The sequence below is a fragment of the Vigna umbellata genome, chromosome 2, assembly GCF_029865625.1.
Source record: "Vigna umbellata cultivar VRB3 chromosome 2, Vumbellata_1.0, whole genome shotgun sequence".
Lineage (NCBI taxonomy): Eukaryota > Viridiplantae > Streptophyta > Magnoliopsida > Fabales > Fabaceae > Vigna > Vigna umbellata.
The window spans coordinates 27,958,677-27,978,350 of NC_142166.1; the positions used below are offsets into that span (position 1 = coordinate 27,958,677).

Genomic DNA, 19,674 nt, shown 5'->3' on the forward strand with positions numbered 1-19,674 from the left:
CACTTCCTCCACTTCCTCCATTTCGTCCACTTCGTCCACTTCGTCAACTTCCTCCACTTCTTCCATTTCGTCCACTTCGTGCACTTCGTCCACTTCGTCCACTTCGTCAACTTCGTCCACATCATCAATTTCGTCCACTTCGTCAAATTCGTCAACTTCGTCAACTTCGTCAACTTCCTCCACTTCCTCAATTTCCTCCTCTTCCTCTCCTTCCTCCACTTCCTCCACTTCGTCCACTTCTTCCACTTTGTCCACTTCGTCAAATTTGTCAACTTCGTCCACTTTTTCAACTTCCTCAACTTCCCCAACTTCCTCCACTTGCTTCACTTCCTCAACGTCTTCTACTTCCTCCACTTCCTCCACTTCTTCCACTTCCTTCACTTACTCCACATCGTCCACTTTGCCTATTTCGTCCACTTGTTCTTCCTCTTCGTCCACATGGTCCACTTCCTGCACTTCCACCCCTTCCTCCACTTCCACCACTTCTTCTACTTCCTCCACTTCCTCCACTTCTTCCACTTCCTCCACTTCCTCCACTTTGTCCATTTCTTACATTTCATCCACTTCGTCAACTTCGTCCACTTCCTCGACTTCCTCTACTTTCTCTACTTCGTCCACTTGCTCCACTTCGTCAACTTCGTCAACTTCGTCCACTTTGTCAACTTCCTCAACTTCGTCCACTTCCTCCACTTAGTCCACTTCGTCTACTTCCTCCACTTCGTCCACTTCGTCCACTTCGTCAACTTCGTCCACTTCGTGCACTTGGTCCAGTTCTTCTTCCACTCCCTCCACTCCGTCCACTTCCTCCACTACCTCCACTTCCACTATTTCCTCCACTTCCTCCAATTCGTCCGCTTCCTCCACTTCCTCCACTGCCTCCACTTCCTCCACTTCCTCCACTTCCTCCACTTCCTCCACTTCCTCCACTTCCTCCACTTCGTCCACTTCGTCCACTTCGTCCACTTCGTCCATTTCGTCCACTTCGTCAACTTCGTCCACTTCGTCAACTTCCTCCACTTCGTCCACTTCGTCCACTTCGTCAACTTCCTCGACTTCCTCCACTTCCTCCACTTCCTCCACTTCTTCCCCTTCCCCACTTTCTCCACTTCCTCCACTTCGTCAACTTCGTCCACTTCGTCAACTTCCTCCACTTCCCCAACTTCCTCTACTTCCTCCACTTCCTCCACTTCCTCCACGTCGTCAACTTCGTCCACCTCGTCTATTTCGTCGATTTCTTCTTCCACTCCGTCCACTTCCTCCACTTCCTCCACTTCCTCCTCTACTTCCTCCACTTCCTCCACTTCCTCCACTTCGTACACTTCGTCCACTTCGTCAACTTCCTCCACTTTGTGAACTTTGTCCACTTCGTCAGCTTCCTCCACTTCCTCCACTTCTGCTTCCACTTCGTCTACTTCCTCCACATCGTCCACTTCCTCTACATCCTCCACTTCGTCAACTTCGTCCACTTCGTCAACTTTGTCCACTTCGTCCACTTTGTCCACTTCCTCCACATCAAGCACTTCCTCCACTTCCTCCACTTCCTCCATTTCGTCCACTTCCTCCACTTCGTCAACTTCGTCCACTTCGTCAACTTCCTCCACTTCCTCCACATCCTCCACTTCCTCCACTTCTTCCCCTTCCCCACTTTCACCACTTCCTCCACTTCGTCAACTTCCTCCACTCCGTCCAGTTTGTCAACGTCGCCAGCTTCGTCCACTTCCTCCACTTCGCCACTTCGTCTATTTCGTCAAATTCGTCAACTTCGTCCACTTCGTCAACTTCCTCCACTTCCCCAACTTCCTCCACTTCCTCCATTTCCTCTTCGTCCACATTGTCCACTTCCCCCATTTCCTCCACTCCTCCACTTCCTCCACTTCCTCCACTTCCTCCACTTCCTCCACTTCCTCCACTTCATCCACTTCCTCCACTTCGTCCACTTAGTCCCCTTCGTCCACTTCATCAACTTCGTCCATTTCGTCCACTTCTTCCTCCACTTCCTCCACTTCCTCAATTTCCTCCACTTCCTCCTCTTCCTCCCCTTCCTCCACTTCGACCACTCCCTCCACTTCGTCAACTTCTTCCACTTTGTCCACTTCGTCAAATTTGTCAACTTCGTCCACTTCGTCAACTTCCTCCACTTCGTCTACCTCGTCCACTTCGTCCACTTCCTCCTCTTCCTCCCCTTCCTCCACTTTGTCCACTTCGTCCACTTCCTCCTCTTCGTCCACTTCTTCCACTTTGTCCACTTCGTCAAATTTGTCAACTTCGTCCACTTCGTCCACTTCGTCAACTTCCTCCACTTCGTCTACTTCGTCCACTTCCTCCACTTCCTCCACTTCCTCCACTTCCTCCACTTCCTCCACTTCGTCCAATTAGTCCACTTCGTCAACTTCGTCCACTTCATGAACTTCGTCAACTTCGTCCATTTCGTCCACTTCTTCTTCCACTTCTTCCACTTTGTCAGGTTCGTCCACTTCTTCTTCCACTTCTTCCACTACGTCAAGTTCGTCCACTTCCTCCTCTTCCTCCACTTCGTCCTCTTCCTCCACTTCCTCCACATCATCAATTTCGTCCACTTAGTCAAATTCGTCAACTTCGTCCACTTCGTCAACTTCCTCCACTTCCTCAATGTCCTCCACTTCCTCCTCTTCCTCCTCATCCTCCACTTCGTCCACTTCCTCCACTTCCTTCACTTCCTCCACTTCTTCTACTTCCTCCACTTCCTCCACTTCCTCCACTTCTTCCACTTCCTCTACTTACTCCACATCGTCCACTTTGTCTATTTCGTGCACATGGTCCACTTCCTCCTCTTCCTCCACTTCCACCACTTCCTCCACTTCATGTACTTCCTCCACTTCGTCCGCTTCGTCCACTTCGTCCACTTCGTCAAGTTCGTCAACTTCGTCCACTTCGTCCCCTTCCTCTACTTCCCCAACTTCCTCCACTTCTTCCCTTTCCTACACTTCCTCCATTTCTTCTACTTCCTCCACTTCTTCCACTTCCTCCACTTCCTCCATTTCGTCCACTTCGTCAACTTCGTCCACTTCCTCGACTTCCTCCAATTTCTCTACTTCGTCCACTTTCTCCACTTCTTTCACTTCGTCTACTTCGTCCACTTTGTCAACTTCCTCAACTTCGTCTACTTCCTCCACTTCGTCCACTTCGTGCCAATCGTCCACTTCGTCAACTTCGTCAACTTCGTGCACTTCGTCCAGTTCTTCTTCCACTCCCTCCACTCCGTCCACTTCCTCCACTTCCACTACTTCCTCCACTTCCTCCAATTCGTCCGGTTCCTCCACTTCGTCCACTGCCTCCACTTCCTCCAGTTCCTCCACTTCGTCCAGTTCGTCCATTTCGTCCACTTCGTCAACTTTGTCCACTTCGTCAACTTCCTCCACTTCGTCAACTTCGTTAACTTCCTCCACTTCGTCAACTTCCTCCACCTCCTCAACTTCCTCCACTTCCACCCCTTCCTCCGCTTGCTCCACTTCTTCCACTTCCTCCACATCCTCCACTTACTCCACTTCGTCAACTTCGTCCAATTCGTCAACTTCGTCCAATTCGTCAACTTCATCCACTTCGTCATTTGTCCACTTCCTCCACTTCATCCACTTCCTCCACTTCGTCAACTTCCTCCACTTCCTCCATTTCGTCCACTTCGTCCACTTCGTCCACTTCGTCCACTTCGTCAATTTCCTCCACTTCGTCAACTTCCTCCACTTCCTCCACATCCTCCACTTCTTCCACTTCATCCCCTTCCCCACTTTCTCGACTTCGTCAACTTCGTCGACTTCGACAATGTCCTCCACTTCCCCAACTTCCTCCACTTCGTCCACTTCCACCATTTCCTCTTCGTCCACATTGTCCACTTCCCCCACTTCCTCCACTCCTCCACTACCTCCACTCCTCCACTTCCTCCACTTCCTCCACTTCCGCCACTTGTTCCATTTCGTCCACTTCTTCAAATTTGTCAACTTCGTTTACTTCGTCAACTTCCTCAACTTCCCCAACTTCCTCCACTTCCTCCACTTCCTTCACTTCCTCCACTTCTTCTACTTCCTCCACATCCTCCACTTCGTCCACTTCATCCACTTCGTCAACCTCGTCCACTTCGTGCACTTCGTCCAGTTCTTCTTCCACTCCCTCCACTTCGTCCGCTTCCTCTACTTCATCCAATGCTTCCACTTCCTCCACTTCGTCCACTTCCTCCACTTCGTCCATTTCATCCGCTTCGTCAACTTCGTCCACTTCGTCAACTTCCTCCACTTCGTCAACTTCGTTAACTTCGTCCACTTCGTCAACTTCCTCCACTTCCTCCACTTCGTCCACTTCCTCCACTTCCTCCCCTTCCTCCACTTCCTTCACTTCCTCCACATCCTCCACTTCCTCCACTTCGTCGACTTTGTCCACTTCGTTCACTTCGTCCACTTCTTCTTCCGCTTCTACCCCTTGTTCCACTTCGTCCACTTCGTCCACTTTGTAACCTTCGTCCTCTTCGTCAACTTCCTCCACTCCCTCCACTTCTTCTTCCACTTCGTCCACTTCCTCCACATCGTCCACTTCCTCCACATCCTCCACTTCGTCAACTTCGTCCACTTTGTCGACTTTGTCCACTTCATCCATTCATCCATTTCCTCCACTTGGTCCACTTCCTCCACTTCTTCCATTCATCCATTTCCTCCACTTCGTCAAATTTGTCAACTTCGTCCACTGCGTCAAATTTGTCAACTTCGTCCACTTAGTCCACTTCGTCAACTTCGTCCACTTCGTCCACTTAGTCCACTTCGTCAACTTCGTCCACTTCATCCACTTCATCAACTTCGTCAACTTCGTCCACTTCGTCCACTTCTTCTTCCACTTCTTCCACTTCGTCAGGTTCGTCCACTTCTTCTTCCACTTCTTCCACTACGTCAGGTTCGTCCACTTCCTCCTCTTTCTCCACTTCGTCCTCTTCCTCCACATCATCAATTTCGTCCACTTCGTCAAATTCGTCAACTTCGTCCACTTCGTCAACTTCCTCCACTTCCTCAATTTCCTCCACTTCCTCCTCTTCCTTCCCTTCCTCCACTTCCTCCACTTCCTCCACTTCCTCCACTTCGTCCACTTCTTCCACTTTGTCCACTTTGTCAAATTTGTCAACTTCGTCCACTTCGTCAACTTCCTCAACTTCCCCAACTTCCTCCACTTCCTCCGCTTCTACCACTTCCTCCACTTCCACGACTTCCTCCTCTTCCTCCAATTCCTCCACTTCCTCCACTTCCTCCACTTCCTCCACTTCTTCCACTTCGTCCACTTCGTCAAATTTGTCAACTTCGTCCACTTCGTCAACTTCCTCAACTTCCCAAACTTCCTCCACTTCCTCCACTTCCTCCACTTCCTTCATTTCCTCCACTTCTTCTACTTCCTCCACTTCCTCCACTTCTTCCACTTCCTCCACTTACTCCACATCGTCCACTTCGCCTATTTCGTCCACTTCTTCTTCCTCTTCGTCCACATGGTCCACTTCCTCCTCTTCCTCCACTTCCTCGATTTCCACCACTTCCTCCACTTCATGTACTTCCTCCACTTCGTCCACTTCGTCTGCTTCGTCCACTTCGTCCGCTTCGTCCGCTTCGTCCACTTCGTCAAGTCCGTCAACTTCGTCCACTTTGTCCCCTTCCTCCACTTCCCCAACTTCCTGCACGTCCTCCCCTTCCTTCACTTCCTCCACTTCTTCTACTTCCTCCACTTCCTCCACTTCTTCCACTTCCTCCACTTCCTCCATTTCGTCCACTTCGTCAACTTCGTCCACTTCCTCGACTTCCTCCACTTTCCCTACTTCGTCCACGTTCTCCACTTCTTTCACTTCGTCAGTTTCGTCCACTTTGTCAACTTCCTCAACTTCGTCTACTTCCTCCACTTCGTCCACTTCGTGCCAATCGTCCACTTCGTCAACTTCGTCCACTTCGAGCACTTCGTGCACTTCGTCAAGTTCTTCTTCCACTCCCTCAACTACCTCCATTTCCTCCACTTCCACTACTTCCTCCACTTCCTCCAATTCGTCCGGTTCCTCCACTTCGTCCACTGCCTCCACTTCCTCCTGTTCCTCCACTTCGTCCATTTCGTCCACTTCGTCAACTTTGTCCACTTCGTCAACTTCCTCCACTTCGTCAACTTCGTTAACTTCCTCCACTTCGTCAACTTCCTCCACTTCCTCCACTTCCTCCACTTCCACCCCTTCCTCCCCTTGCTCCACTTCTTCCACTTCCTCCACATCCTTCACTTAGTCCACTTAGTCCACTTCGTCCACTTCGTCAACTTCGTCCAATTCGTCAACTTCATCCACTTCGTCATTTGTCCACTTCCTCCACTTCATCCACTTCCTCCACTTCGTCAACTTCCTCCACTTCCTTCATTTCGTCCCCTTCCTCCACTTCGTCAACTTCCTCCACTTCGTCAACTTCCTCCACTTCCTCCATATCCTCCACTTCTTCCACTCCATCCCCTTCCCCACTTTCTCCACTTCGTCAACTTCGTCCACTTAGTCAACTTCCTCCACTCCGTCCACTTTGTCAACTTCGCCACCTTCGTCCACTTCCTCCACCTCGTCCATTTCGTCAACTTCGTCGACTTCGTCAACTTCCTCCACTTCCCCAACTTCCTCCACTTCGTCCACTTCCACCATTTCCTCTTCGTCCACATTGTCCACTTCCCCCAGTTCCTCCACTTCCTCCACTCCTCCACTACCTCCACTCCTCCACTACCTCCACTCCTGTACTTCTGATGAACCAATATTTTCCTCACTTCACTTAGTTTAATGTGCTAGAATTAGTCGGGGAATTATGCTTAAACGTCCGGTATTTTCCTGTTTTTCCTAATTGTGCTTAATTTGATCGGAAATTCTTATTTTAACTAATTTGAATTATCTGAGCTTATTGTTTTGCATTATTAATTATGGGAAAATTTTGGATAACTTTTTGGGGCATTAGAAAGCTAAATGAGAAATGGAAATTGAGCCAATGCATCTTAGCCATTTTTATTTTCGCTGGCTGCCGCGTGAATGTTGTGTCAACTTGTGTGTCTTCGTTTGAGTTCAATTCTTATCCGTTTTCCATGCAATTTTTTTTCATAGTTTCGTCTGGATGTCTATTTTAACATATAGTTTTTACTTTGTTCAAATTCATTTTGTGCTGTTCCCAGTATTTATTTTACTCTCATATGTCAGTCCAGTGATTACTGCTGTTTGTGTCAACTTGTGTGTCTTCGTTTGAGTTCAATTCTTATCCGTTTTCCATGCAATTTTTTTTCATAGTTTCGTATGAATGTCTATTTTCACGTATAGTTTTTATTTTGTTCAAATTCGTTCTGTGTTGTTCCCAGTATTTTTTTTACTCCCCTATGTCATTCCAATGCTTGCTGTTTGAGTGATTTCTAATCTGTTGCATTATTTGCTTGTTGTTTAGTAATTGTGGTGGCTGGAATTGATCATTGGATGATGCTAAGACCTCCCAACACTCTTAACCAAGTCCTTTAATTCTTGAATTTTAAGAAGCAAAATGGAAGGGCCCACATAGAAGCACATGGTCCAGCCGAGAAAATGAATTGGAGGTGCTGCCACGTTTTCTTGGAAGTGTCACAGCCCACACGCTGGCAGCAAGGGGTGCACATAGAAGCTGGATTCATTTGGGAAGAGGCACTTACGGCCTTGATCCAGCAAGAAGAGAAGAACACACACGGAACTAGGTCTCCACGGGAATTGAAGCACACGGCCCACACTTAGGAGGTGGCATCCAGCAAGCAAGGGTGTGATGGGCAGCTTTCTTAGGTGGCAAAAGAAGTAAGCACACGTCCAATCCAGCAGCTCCTGCAATTCATTTTGGTGAGCACCTCACACGCGGAAGGAATTGGCCCAGCAGCTGGAGAAAAGAAGCACAACATATCACACAAAGGGGGTCCAGCAAGGGTGGAAAAAAAAGAGTGTAGGGTAGGGATTGAGGGACGTCCAGCCGCCACTTGGAGGGCTCTTTCTTTTTCTCTCGGTTTTTGAACAGGAGGGACATTGAGAGATGAAGGGTTACGGCTGAATAAAGAACTCATTTTCATTTATTAGCGGTGCACACTCGTTGACCGAGAAGCTTTTACATGTTATACATTGGAATGCATTAGGAGCTTACTCATTTAGTTTATTTTACTGTTCACACATTTATCTTTTTTTTTTAAGTGGTGTTTCCGTGAATGAGATTCTTTGATTGATGACTAAGCATTGCATTTGCCATTTTCATTTGCCATTGAGCTTTATCCCTTCTGCACGGTGATTTTCATTTTGAGCAGCTGCAAGCGGTGATTGATTTTGCTGGATTAGGTGCACACGGTATTAGTTCATTTCTTTTTTTTCTTTGTTCAGAGAAGTGTCAGAGAATTGGCTATAAAATGGCAGCAGCAAGCAGAGAAGAAAGGAGTAGGAATTAGGAAGAAATTTACGTTCTGGCTTTGGTTTTCTCCTCCCCTCTGGGGGAGGTTTTGTGTTTCTTTAATTTCCAGTTTCAAGTTGAATGTTAATCGTAATCTCCATTCTGCATTTTCTAATCAATCTTGTTGAATTTTACTTTCATCTACGCATTAAAATTTGTTTATAGTTCCGTTTTCTCGTTTAGATTTTGGATGCAATTACTTTCATTTTCTGTTCTGTTGTGAATTTCAGCTTTGCATTTTAATTCTGTCAAAATTTCGTTTCCAATTTATGTTTTCAAAAAAGTTAAATTCCATTTTTACCGTTTTCCCAAATTTACCGTTTTTTTTTGTATTTTCTTCATTGCTGTCATTTACGTGTTCTACATTGTTGTTTTTAATTTATTTTATTTTTCTGCACAAAAATATCCACAAAACCCCCCACTTCATGTTTGACCTAAGACTCGAACCACATTTGGTCCTTGAGAGACGACCTAGGAGTCACTTCCTAGCACTATACTGCATTCTTTTATGCACAACTTTTGTGAGAGGTGCGACCCTCTCATCAACTTCCTCCACTTCCTCCACTTCGTCCACTTCTTCCACTTTGTCCACTTCGTAAAATTTGTCAACTTCGTCCACTTCGTCAACTTCCTCAACTTCCCCAACTTCCTCCACTTCCTCCGCTTCTAACACTTCCTCCACTTCCACCACTTCCTCCACTTCCTCCACTTCCCCCACTTCCTCCACTTCCGCCACTTCGTCCACTTCTTCCACTTCGTCCACTTCGTCAAATTTGTCAACTTCGTTTACTTCGTCAACTTCCTCAACTTCCCCAACTTCCTCCACTTCCTCCACTTCCTGCACTTCCTCCACTTCTTCTACTTCCTCCACTTCCTCCACTTCTTTCACTTCCTCCACTTACTCCACTTCGTCCACTTCGCCTATTTCGTCCACTTCTTCTTCCTCTTCGTCCACATGGTCCACTTCCTCCTCTTCCTCCACTTCCTTCACTTCATCCACTTCCTCCACTTCCTCCACTTCATCCACTTCCTCGCCTTCGTTCGCTTCGTCCACTTCGTCCACTTCATCCACTTCGTCAACCTCGTCCACTTCGTGCACTTCGTCCAGTTCTTCTTCCACTCCCTCCACTTCCTCCACTTCCACTACTTACTCCACTTCCTCCAATTCGTCGGCTTCCTCCACTTCGTCCACTGCCTCCACTTCCTCCACTTCGTCCTGTTCGTCCACTTCGTCCACTTCGTCAACTTCGTCCTTTTCGTCAACTTCGTCCACTTCGTCATCTTCCTACACTTCCTCCACTTCCTCCACTTCGTCGACTTTGTCCACTTCGTTCACTTAGTCCACTTCTTCTTCCGCTTCTACCCCTTCTTCCACTGCGTCCACTTCGTCCACATTGTAACCTGCGTCCACTTGGTCAACTTCCTCCACTTCCTCTACATCCTCTACTTCGTCAACTTCGTCCACTTTGTCGACTTTGTCCACTTCATCCATTCATCCATTTCGTCCACTTCGTCCACTTCCTCCACTTCTTCCATTCACCCATTTCCTCCACTTCGTCAAATTTGTCAACTTAGTCCACTTCGTCAACTTCCTCAACTTCCCCAACTTCCTCCACTTCCTGCGCTTCTACCACTTCCTCCACTTCCACCACTTCCTCCACTTCCTCCACTTCCCCCACTTCCTCCACTTCCGCCACTTCTTCCACTTCGTACACTTCGTCAAATTTGTCAACTTCGTTTACTTCGTTTACTTCGTCAACTTCCTCAACTTCCCCAACGTCCTCCACTTCCTCCACTTCCTTCAGTTCCTCCACTTCTTCTACTTCCTCCACTTCCTCCACTTCTTCCACTTCCTCCACTTACTCCACTTCGTCCACTTTGCCTATTTGGTCCACTTCTTCTTCCTCTTCGTCCACATGGTCCACTTCCTCCTCTTCCTCCATTTCCTCCACTTCATCCACTTCCTCCACTTGGTCCACTTCGTCCGCTTCGTCCGCTTCGTCCACTTCGTCCACTTCATCCACTTCGTCAAGCTCGTCCACTTCGTGCACTTTGTCCAGTTCTTCTTCCACTCCCTCCACTTCCTCCACTTCCACTACTTCCTCCACTTCCTCCAATTCGTCCGCTTCCTCCGCTTCCTCCACTTCGTCCACTGCCTCCACTTCCTCCACTTCCTCCACTTCGTCCATTTCGTCCACTTCGTCCACTTCGTCAACTTCCTCCACTTCGTCAACTTCGTTAACTTCGTCCACTTCGTTACCTTCCTCCACTTCCTCCACTTCGTCCACTTCCTCCATTTCCTCCCCTTCCTCCACTTCCTTCACTTCCCCCACTTCCTCCACTTCCTCCACTTCGTCGACTTTGTCCACTTTGTTCATTTCGTCCACTTCTTCTTCCACTTCTACTCCTTCTTCCACTTCGTCCACTTCCTCCACTTCGTCCACTTCCTCTACATCCTCCACTTCGTCAACTTCGTCCACTTTGTCGACTTTGTCCACTTCATCCATTCATCCATTTCCTCCACTTCGTCCACTTCCTCCACTTCTTCCATTCATCCATTTCCTCCACTTCGTCAAATTTGTCAACTTAGTCCACTTCGTCAACTTCCTCAACTTCCCCAACTTCCTCCACTTCCTCCGCTTCTACCACTTCCTCCACTTCCAGCACTTCCTCCACTTCCTCCACTTCCCCCACTTCCTCCACTTCCGCCACTTCGTCCACTTCTTCCACTTCGTCCACTTCGTCAAATTTGTCAACTTCGTTTACTTCGTCAACTTCCTCAACTTCCACAACATCCTCCACTTCCTCCACTTCCTTCACTTCCTCCACTTCTTGTACTTCCTCCACTTCCTCCACTTCTTCCACTTCCTCCACTTACTCCACTTCGTCCACTTTTCCTATTTGGTCCACTTCTTCTTCCTCTTCGTCCACATGGTCCACTTCCTCCTCTTCCTCCACTTCCTCCACTTCATCCACTTCCTCCACTTCGTCCCCTTCGACTACCTCGTCCACTTCGTCCGCTTCGTCCACTTCGTCAACTTCATCCACTTCGTCAACCTCGTCCACTTAGTGCACTTCGTCTAGTTCTTCTTCCACTCCCTCCACTTCGTCCACTTCCTCCACTTCCACTACTTCCTATACTTCCTCCAATTCGTCCGCTTCCTCCACTTCGTCCACTGCCTCCACTTCCTCCACTTCGTCCTTTTCGTCCACTTCCTCCACTTCGTCAACTTCCTCCACTTCCTCCACTTCGTCAACTTCCTCCACTTCCTCCACTTCTTCTTCCACTTCGTCTACTTCCTCCACATTGATGAGAGGGTCGCACCTCCCAACAAAAATTGTGCATAGAATAATGCAGTACAGTACTAGGAAGTGACTCCTAGGTCGTCTCTCAAGGACCAATTTGGATTCAGTCTTAGATCAACACGTAGTGGGGGGGGGGGGGTTTTGTGATTTTTGTGATTCAAAAATGAACTAAATCAAAAATGAGAATTAAACACAAACGAACATAAGTGACAACCTTAAAGTGAATGAAAATATTAAACCGAACAATGCAAAGATAAATTTCCAAACGCAATTAAAGTTATTAAAATGCAACGTTGAACTAAGCCATCTAATGCACATGGTAATTGAAATAAAACATGAAATGCAGGGTAGTTGGAAATGAAAAGCAAAGCTTAATTAATAAAACTTAAAAAGCACATTGTAGTCATCTATCAACTCTATTTCTTCTCAAAAAGAAATAAATTAAAACGGGTGAAAACTGAAAGTAAAATGACGTGGTAAGAATCACAAAAAAACGCATCTAATATTGAAATGTTGCAATGGCTGTGAAGCACCGTGCAGCTGGAAATAAGATTAAATCCCCAAGTGCATGAAGCAATTGAATCCAACGGACAAATCAGCAAGAGTAATGGTAAAGAAATGAATCACCGAGTGCACTTCTCAGCTCCTGAATCAGCGCCTCCTCTCTTCTTCATTCTCCAAAAAAAAAAACAAGCCAAATGAGATGAACTTCTTCCTAGTTGGCGGCTGGAACCATTTCATATCATTCACATAATTTTTCCTTCCAAGTAAAAGTGTTCCAGCCAAAAACAAGACTAAGTGAGGGTGGCGGCTGGTTCACACTTCCTTTTTCATCCAGCTCCACGGGTCTCCTTCTTGCTGGACCGTGTGAAGGTCTCTTTGCTTTGTGGGCCGCGCTGGACTCTCCTCTCCGTGGTGCCAAGCTGGATGGGAGCTGCCCCTTGGATGCTGCTGCCCGCGTGCTTTTTAATTTGCTGGGTGCACCCCTTCACTAAATGAAAGTGAAGTTTCTTTTCTCGGTGGCAGCTTCTCTTTTTCTAAGCACACATGTGTTTTCTTCTATTTCTTTTCTTTTAGCCAAACCAAACAGCATATTCCAGCTCAAGTCTCCACGGATCAGCACAACTTTTCTATTCAACACAAAATAAATCAATGCAACCATATTAGAACACTCAAACAGTAATCACTGGACTGACATAGGGGAGTAAACAAATTACTGGGAACAGTACAAAACTAATTTGAACAAAGTAAAAACTATATGTTAAAATAGACATCCAGACGAAACTATGAAAAAAAATTGCATGGAAAACGGATAAGAATTGGACTCAAACGAGGTCACACAAGTCGACACAAACAGCAGTAATCACTGGACTGACATATGAGAGTAAAATAAATACTGGGAACAGCACAGAATGAATTTGAACAAAGTAAAAACTATATGTTAAAATAGACATCCAGACGAAACTATGAAAAAAAATTGCATGGAAAACGGATAAGAATTGAACTCAAACGAAGACACACAAGTTGACACAACATTCACGCGGCAGCCAGCGAAAATAAAAATGGCTAAGATGCATTGGCTCAATTTCCATTTCTCATTTCGCTTTCTAATGTCCCAAAAAGTTATCCAAAATTTTCCCGTAATTAATAATGCAAAATAATAAGCTCAGATAATTCAAATTAGTTAAAATAAGAATTTCCGATCAAATTAAGCACAATTAGGAAAAACAGGAAAATACCGGACGTTTAAGCATAATTCCCCGACTAATTCTAGCACATCAAACTAAGTGAAGTGAGGAAAATATTGGTTCATCAAAATAGACCACACTTAGTCTTTTGCACTCCTGGGCAAAATCAAGACGCAAATCAGGGAATAGTTCAAAGGGCTTTTAGGAAGTTGACACAGACTCAGCATACAGAAAACAAAGACTCAACAAGGACAGAAACAGAATTACACAGTCCTCAAGAAATCTGGACAGAGAAAAGAAGTAGACAATTCCAACACAGAATGAATCAGAGACAGCAGATACTAATGAAATCATCCAAGCAATTCAATACAAGGAAAATATTCAATGAGTTCAAGAGATGAATCAAAAGCAACAGAGCCTCACAGATGCACACAATGAGTGTTTCTCTCAAGTGTTTAAGGTAAAACAATGTCACTCAATGCACTCAAGAAAGCAATCACAAATAGACTTGGCAAGCCTCTAATATCAACACTCAAGCACATACACATGTTCAAATCAAAAGGTCTTTTATGGGTGTAATGGGGCCAAGGACAAGGCAGGATATATCTGGATAAGAAGCTACAAACCATAAGGAACAGAGGAGCAATGGGGAACAAGTGTAAACACATTCAAACACACCCACAACCTCTAATTTCATCCTCTTCTTGACTCCATTATTCACAATTATTCACAATTTTTTTTCTTCATTTTTCTTTTTCATCTTTCTCACTTTTTTTTCATCCTGTCTCTTTTCTTTTTTCTCTTTTCAAAACAAAACTGTAAAAGACAAGATTTACAAAAACAAAACAGAACAAGAAGAGGAACCAACTAGCCAACTCATCAGAATCCCTAAGGAGACCACACTTGTTCCCAAAACACTTCCAAAGCTCCAAAATTCCCTAAGGTTAAGGTAATCATGGTTTTTCACTTAGGGCTAGTGTATGAGCTTCAAAACAAAGAAATGGGGGAAAGTATAGGCTCAAAAGGGTTTATCAAAGGATCAAAACAAGGTAAGCTTATTTGGCTAGAGAGGCTCAAGAACAAAATTGCCTTTATCACTTCCAAACATGCATATCAATCAAGAATTATCAACAAGAGTCAAGCCAAGGCATATGCGCAAGCAATCAAGAGACATATCACACACAAGAAAAAAAAACATAAAGTGGCTCAAATCTCACACAGGGTAATTCTGTCACAATCAATTCAACCTCTCAAACATCATAATCATCTTCCCAAGCAGAGAAAAGCAAGGATTTCAAACAAATAAATATCAATCAAGTGAAGGAAATGATAAGTCTACAACCCAAACAAAGTCCAGAAATGAAGAGAATCATGTAAAACTGTACACACGACAAAACAAAAACTAACTAGAAAAGAAAAAATTTAACCAAGAAAACAAAAACTAACAAAGAAAAAATAAAAATCTCCCCCAATAGACCACACTTAAACTACACAGTGTCCTCAATGTGTCATAAGCATAAGATCGGAAATCAAAACAGTCAACAGATCATGGACAAGTGCAATAAAAGTAGGGAAAGGGGGAGAAGAGAAAAGGAAAACTCCCCTGAGTTATGGTGGAAGCTGCCAATTTTGGACTTTCAGGGAGATGTCTTCCACCATTAGATTCAGCAAACGAGTTTTGAGGAGGACCAACTTCATCAGTACTGCCATATCATCCAAAACGAGATGTTTCTTCTTTCTTCTCCCAGCAAACTGTTCCATCAGTAGCTTTCCTTCCACTGGCAGTTGTTTAGTGTGTGACATCGGAATGGAGATCCCTGGCTCAATCAAAGAAGTAGCAGTACACTCTCCTTCATTAATCACGATTTCCTTAATGTCAGCACTTGTATTCTCATTTAATTCTGCAGCATGGTCATCAAACTCACAATTAATAGCATCTGTTATACGCTTAGAATCTGTCTGTAACACATAATCAATTTCAATACAGATCGGGCAAGAACCAGATTCACAATCACATTCAAAGTTCTCAGAGAACTGTGTCAGATCAAAGTTCAGTCCTAACTCTATAGAGTTATCAGATTGCACAGTTTCCACCTCAAAATCAATATTGATATATGCATCATCAACAGAATCAAAGGTCAGTTCAAGGCTATTATCATTCAAAATTTCATCACAGCAATCATGTCCATTCAAAACAACCCTTAGACCAATGGGTTCAATGGCTGATACTGAATCAAAAATTTTAGAATGATCAATCAAATCTGTATCAGTATCAGTCATGAATCCTATAGAATCAGTGTGTATCAAATCACAGGCATTTGAATGCATAAGCAAATCAGGTAAAGTGTTTGGAATCTCAAGTTCAGAATAAACTTGTTTTTGCTCATTGAAAATTTTCTTACCAATCTCCAAGTCATCAGCTGCATCCTCAAAGCTATCATTTAAATCAAGGTCAGTGCAAGGATAGTGAACATCAGGTATGTCAATGTGCTCTACAGGGAATAATGAATCCACAACATGAGTGTGCACATGTGTATCAATATCAGAATCCAGAACAGGCTTAAATGGTTCAAGTTTTACCAATTCAAAAGCATTAAAATTTACTTGAACCTCAGATACATGAGTAGGGATTTCAAGTTTACAATAAACCTGCTCAGGTTTTTCCTTTACTACCTCACTTGGATTTTGACCCGCCAGCTTGCAGAGCAACTTCTTTGCCTCTGTTGGAGTTCTGTCCATCAAAGATCCACCAGCAGCTACATCCACTAATATCCTTTCATTGTCCAGGAGCCCTTCATAAAAGTAAATCAAGAGCAAATGCTCTGAAATTTGGTGGTTTGGACAGGCTGTGCAGAGCCTGTTAAACCTCTCCCAATAATCTGCCAGGCTTTCTTCTTGAAATTGCTCAATGGTAGTGATCTCCCTCCTAATGTTGCTTACCTTTGCTGCTGGAAAGAACTTGTTGAGGAATCTCTGTTGTGTTTCCTGCCAACTATCAAAAGGATACTGGTATATGAACCAGTCTCTTGCTGCACCTTGAAGGGACATTGGAAACACTTTCATCAACACTGTCTCCTTTGAAACACCAGGAGGCCTCATCGACAAACACACCAAACAAAACTCCTTGAGGTGCCTGTATGGATCTTCATGTGCCAACCCATGGAATTTGGGAAGACTCTGGATCAGATCATATATCCAGTCTTGAGAATCTGTCATCTCCTCTATTGTAGTGCAAAACCTGTCTCAAACCTGGACTTCCACTTCAAACAAAGATTAAACCAAACATATAGAAACATAACATGGAGAAAACCATTATTTACATAATTTGAAACTTCCAGAAACAACAACTAAATGCACAAAATACAAAAAATGATAAAAATCTAAAAACACAAAAATCGATAAAAGAAGTAAACCCAAACAAGACTAACTAAACATCCTAAAACACATCACGCAACACAAGACAAAACACAACACACACTGACACAACAAAAAGACCTAAGACCGAACCATTGGTCCCCGGCAACGGCGCCATTTTGATGAGAGGGTCGCACCTCCCAACAAAAATTGTGCATAGAATAATGCAGTACAGTACTAGGAAGTGACTCCTAGGTCGTCTCTCAAGGACCAATTTGGATTCAGTCTTAGATCAACACGTAGTGGGGGGGGGGGGGGTTTTGTGATTTTTGTGATTCAAAAATGAACTAAATCAAAAATGAGAATTAAACACAAACGAACATAAGTGACAACCTTAAAGTGAATGAAAATATTAAACCGAACAATGCAAAGATAAATTTCCAAACGCAATTAAAGTTATTAAAATGCAACGTTGAACTAAGCCATCTAATGCACATGGTAATTGAAATAAAACATGAAATGCAGGGTAGTTGGAAATGAAAAGCAAAGCTTAATTAATAAAACTTAAAAAGCACATTGTAGTCATCTATCAACTCTATTTCTTCTCAAAAAGAAATAAATTAAAACGGGTGAAAACTGAAAGTAAAATGACGTGGTAAGAATCACAAAAAAACGCATCTAATATTGAAATGTTGCAATGGCTGTGAAGCACCGTGCAGCTGGAAATAAGATTAAATCCCCAAGTGCATGAAGCAATTGAATCCAACGGACAAATCAGCAAGAGTAATGGTAAAGAAATGAATCACCGAGTGCACTTCTCAGCTCCTGAATCAGCGCCTCCTCTCTTCTTCATTCTCCAAAAAAAAAAACAAGCCAAATGAGATGAACTTCTTCCTAGTTGGCGGCTGGAACCATTTCATATCATTCACATAATTTTTCCTTCCAAGTAAAAGTGTTCCAGCCAAAAACAAGACTAAGTGAGGGTGGCGGCTGGTTCACACTTCCTTTTTCATCCAGCTCCACGGGTCTCCTTCTTGCTGGACCGTGTGAAGGCCTCTTTGCTTTGTGGGCCGCGCTGGACTCTCCTCTCCGTGGTGCCAAGCTGGATGGGAGCTGCCCCTTGGATGCTGCTGCCCGCGTGCTTTTTAATTTGCTGGGTGCACCCCTTCACTAAATGAAAGTGAAGTTTCTTTTCTCGGTGGCAGCTTCTCTTTTTCTAAGCACACATGTGTTTTCTTCTATTTCTTTTCTTTTAGCCAAACCAAACAGCATATTCCAGCTCAAGTCTCCACGGATCAGCACAACTTTTCTATTCAACACAAAATAAATCAATGCAACCATATTAGAACACTCAAACAGTAATCACTGGACTGACATAGGGGAGTAAACAAATTACTGGGAACAGTACAAAACTAATTTGAACAAAGTAAAAACTATATGTTAAAATAGACATCCAGACGAAACTATGAAAAAAAATTGCATGGAAAACGGATAAGAATTGGACTCAAACGAGGTCACACAAGTCGACACAAACAGCAGTAATCACTGGACTGACATATGAGAGTAAAATAAATACTGGGAACAGCACAGAATGAATTTGAACAAAGTAAAAACTATATGTTAAAATAGACATCCAGACGAAACTATGAAAAAAAATTGCATGGAAAACGGATAAGAATTGAACTCAAACGAAGACACACAAGTTGACACAACATTCACGCGGCAGCCAGCGAAAATAAAAATGGCTAAGATGCATTGGCTCAATTTCCATTTCTCATTTCGCTTTCTAATGTCCCAAAAAGTTATCCAAAATTTTCCCGTAATTAATAATGCAAAATAATAAGCTCAGATAATTCAAATTAGTTAAAATAAGAATTTCCGATCAAATTAAGCACAATTAGGAAAAACAGGAAAATACCGGACGTTTAAGCATAATTCCCCGACTAATTCTAGCACATCAAACTAAGTGAAGTGAGGAAAATATTGGTTCATCACACATCGTCCACTTCCTCTACATCCTCCACTTCGTCAACTTCGTCCACTTTGTCGACTTTGTCCACTTCATCCATTCATCCATTTCGTCCACTTCGTCCACTTCCTCCACTTCTTCCATTCATCCATTTCCTCCACTTCGTCAAATTTTTCAACTTAGTCCACTTCGTCAACTTCCTCAACTTCCCCAACTTCCTCCACTTCCTCCGCTACTACCACTTCCTCCTCTTCCACCACTTCCTCCACTTCCTCCACTTCTCCCACTACCTCCACTTACTCCACTTCGTCCACTTCTTGCACTTCGTCCACTTCGTCAAATTTGTCAACTTCGTTTACTTCGTCAACTTCCTCAACTTCCCCAACTTCCTCCACTTCCTCCACTTCCTTCACTTCCTCCACTTCTTGTACTTCTTCCACTTCCTCCACTTCTTCCACTTCCTCCACTTCGTCCACTTTGCCTATTTGGTCCACTTCTTCTTCCTCTTCCTCCACTTCCTCCACTTCATCCACTTCGTCCACTTCGTCCACTTCGTCCACTTCGTCCACTTCGTCCGCTTCGTCCACTTCGTCCACTTCATTCACTTCGTCAACCTCGTCCACTTCGTGCACTTCGTCCAGTTCTTCTTCCACTCCCTCCACTTCGTCCACTTCCTCCACTTCCACTACTTCGTCCACTTCCTCCAATTCGTCCGCTTCCTCCACTTCGTCCACTGCCTCCACTGCCTCCACTTCCTCCACTTCTTCTTCCACTTCGTCCACTTCCTCCACATCGTCCACTTCCTCTACATCCTCCACTTCGTCAACATCGTCCACTTTGTCGACTTTGTCCACTTCATCCATTCATCCATTTCCTCCACTTCGTCCATTTCCTCCACTTCTTCCAT

The 19,674-nt window shown here is 44.5% G+C and overlaps 1 protein-coding gene across 1 annotated transcript; it reads right to left on the reverse strand.

Annotated features, from left to right (window-relative positions):
- Positions 1-12,281: 12,281 nt before the first annotated feature.
- On the reverse strand, positions 12,282-17,000 carry LOC148203723 (uncharacterized). The gene has a single exon (XM_088106522.1). The coding sequence runs from the start codon at positions 16,658-16,660 to the stop codon at positions 15,053-15,055; it is 1,608 nt and encodes a 535-aa protein (XP_087962648.1). The 5' UTR covers positions 16,661-17,000; the 3' UTR covers positions 12,282-15,052.
- Positions 17,001-19,674: the final 2,674 nt, after the last annotated feature.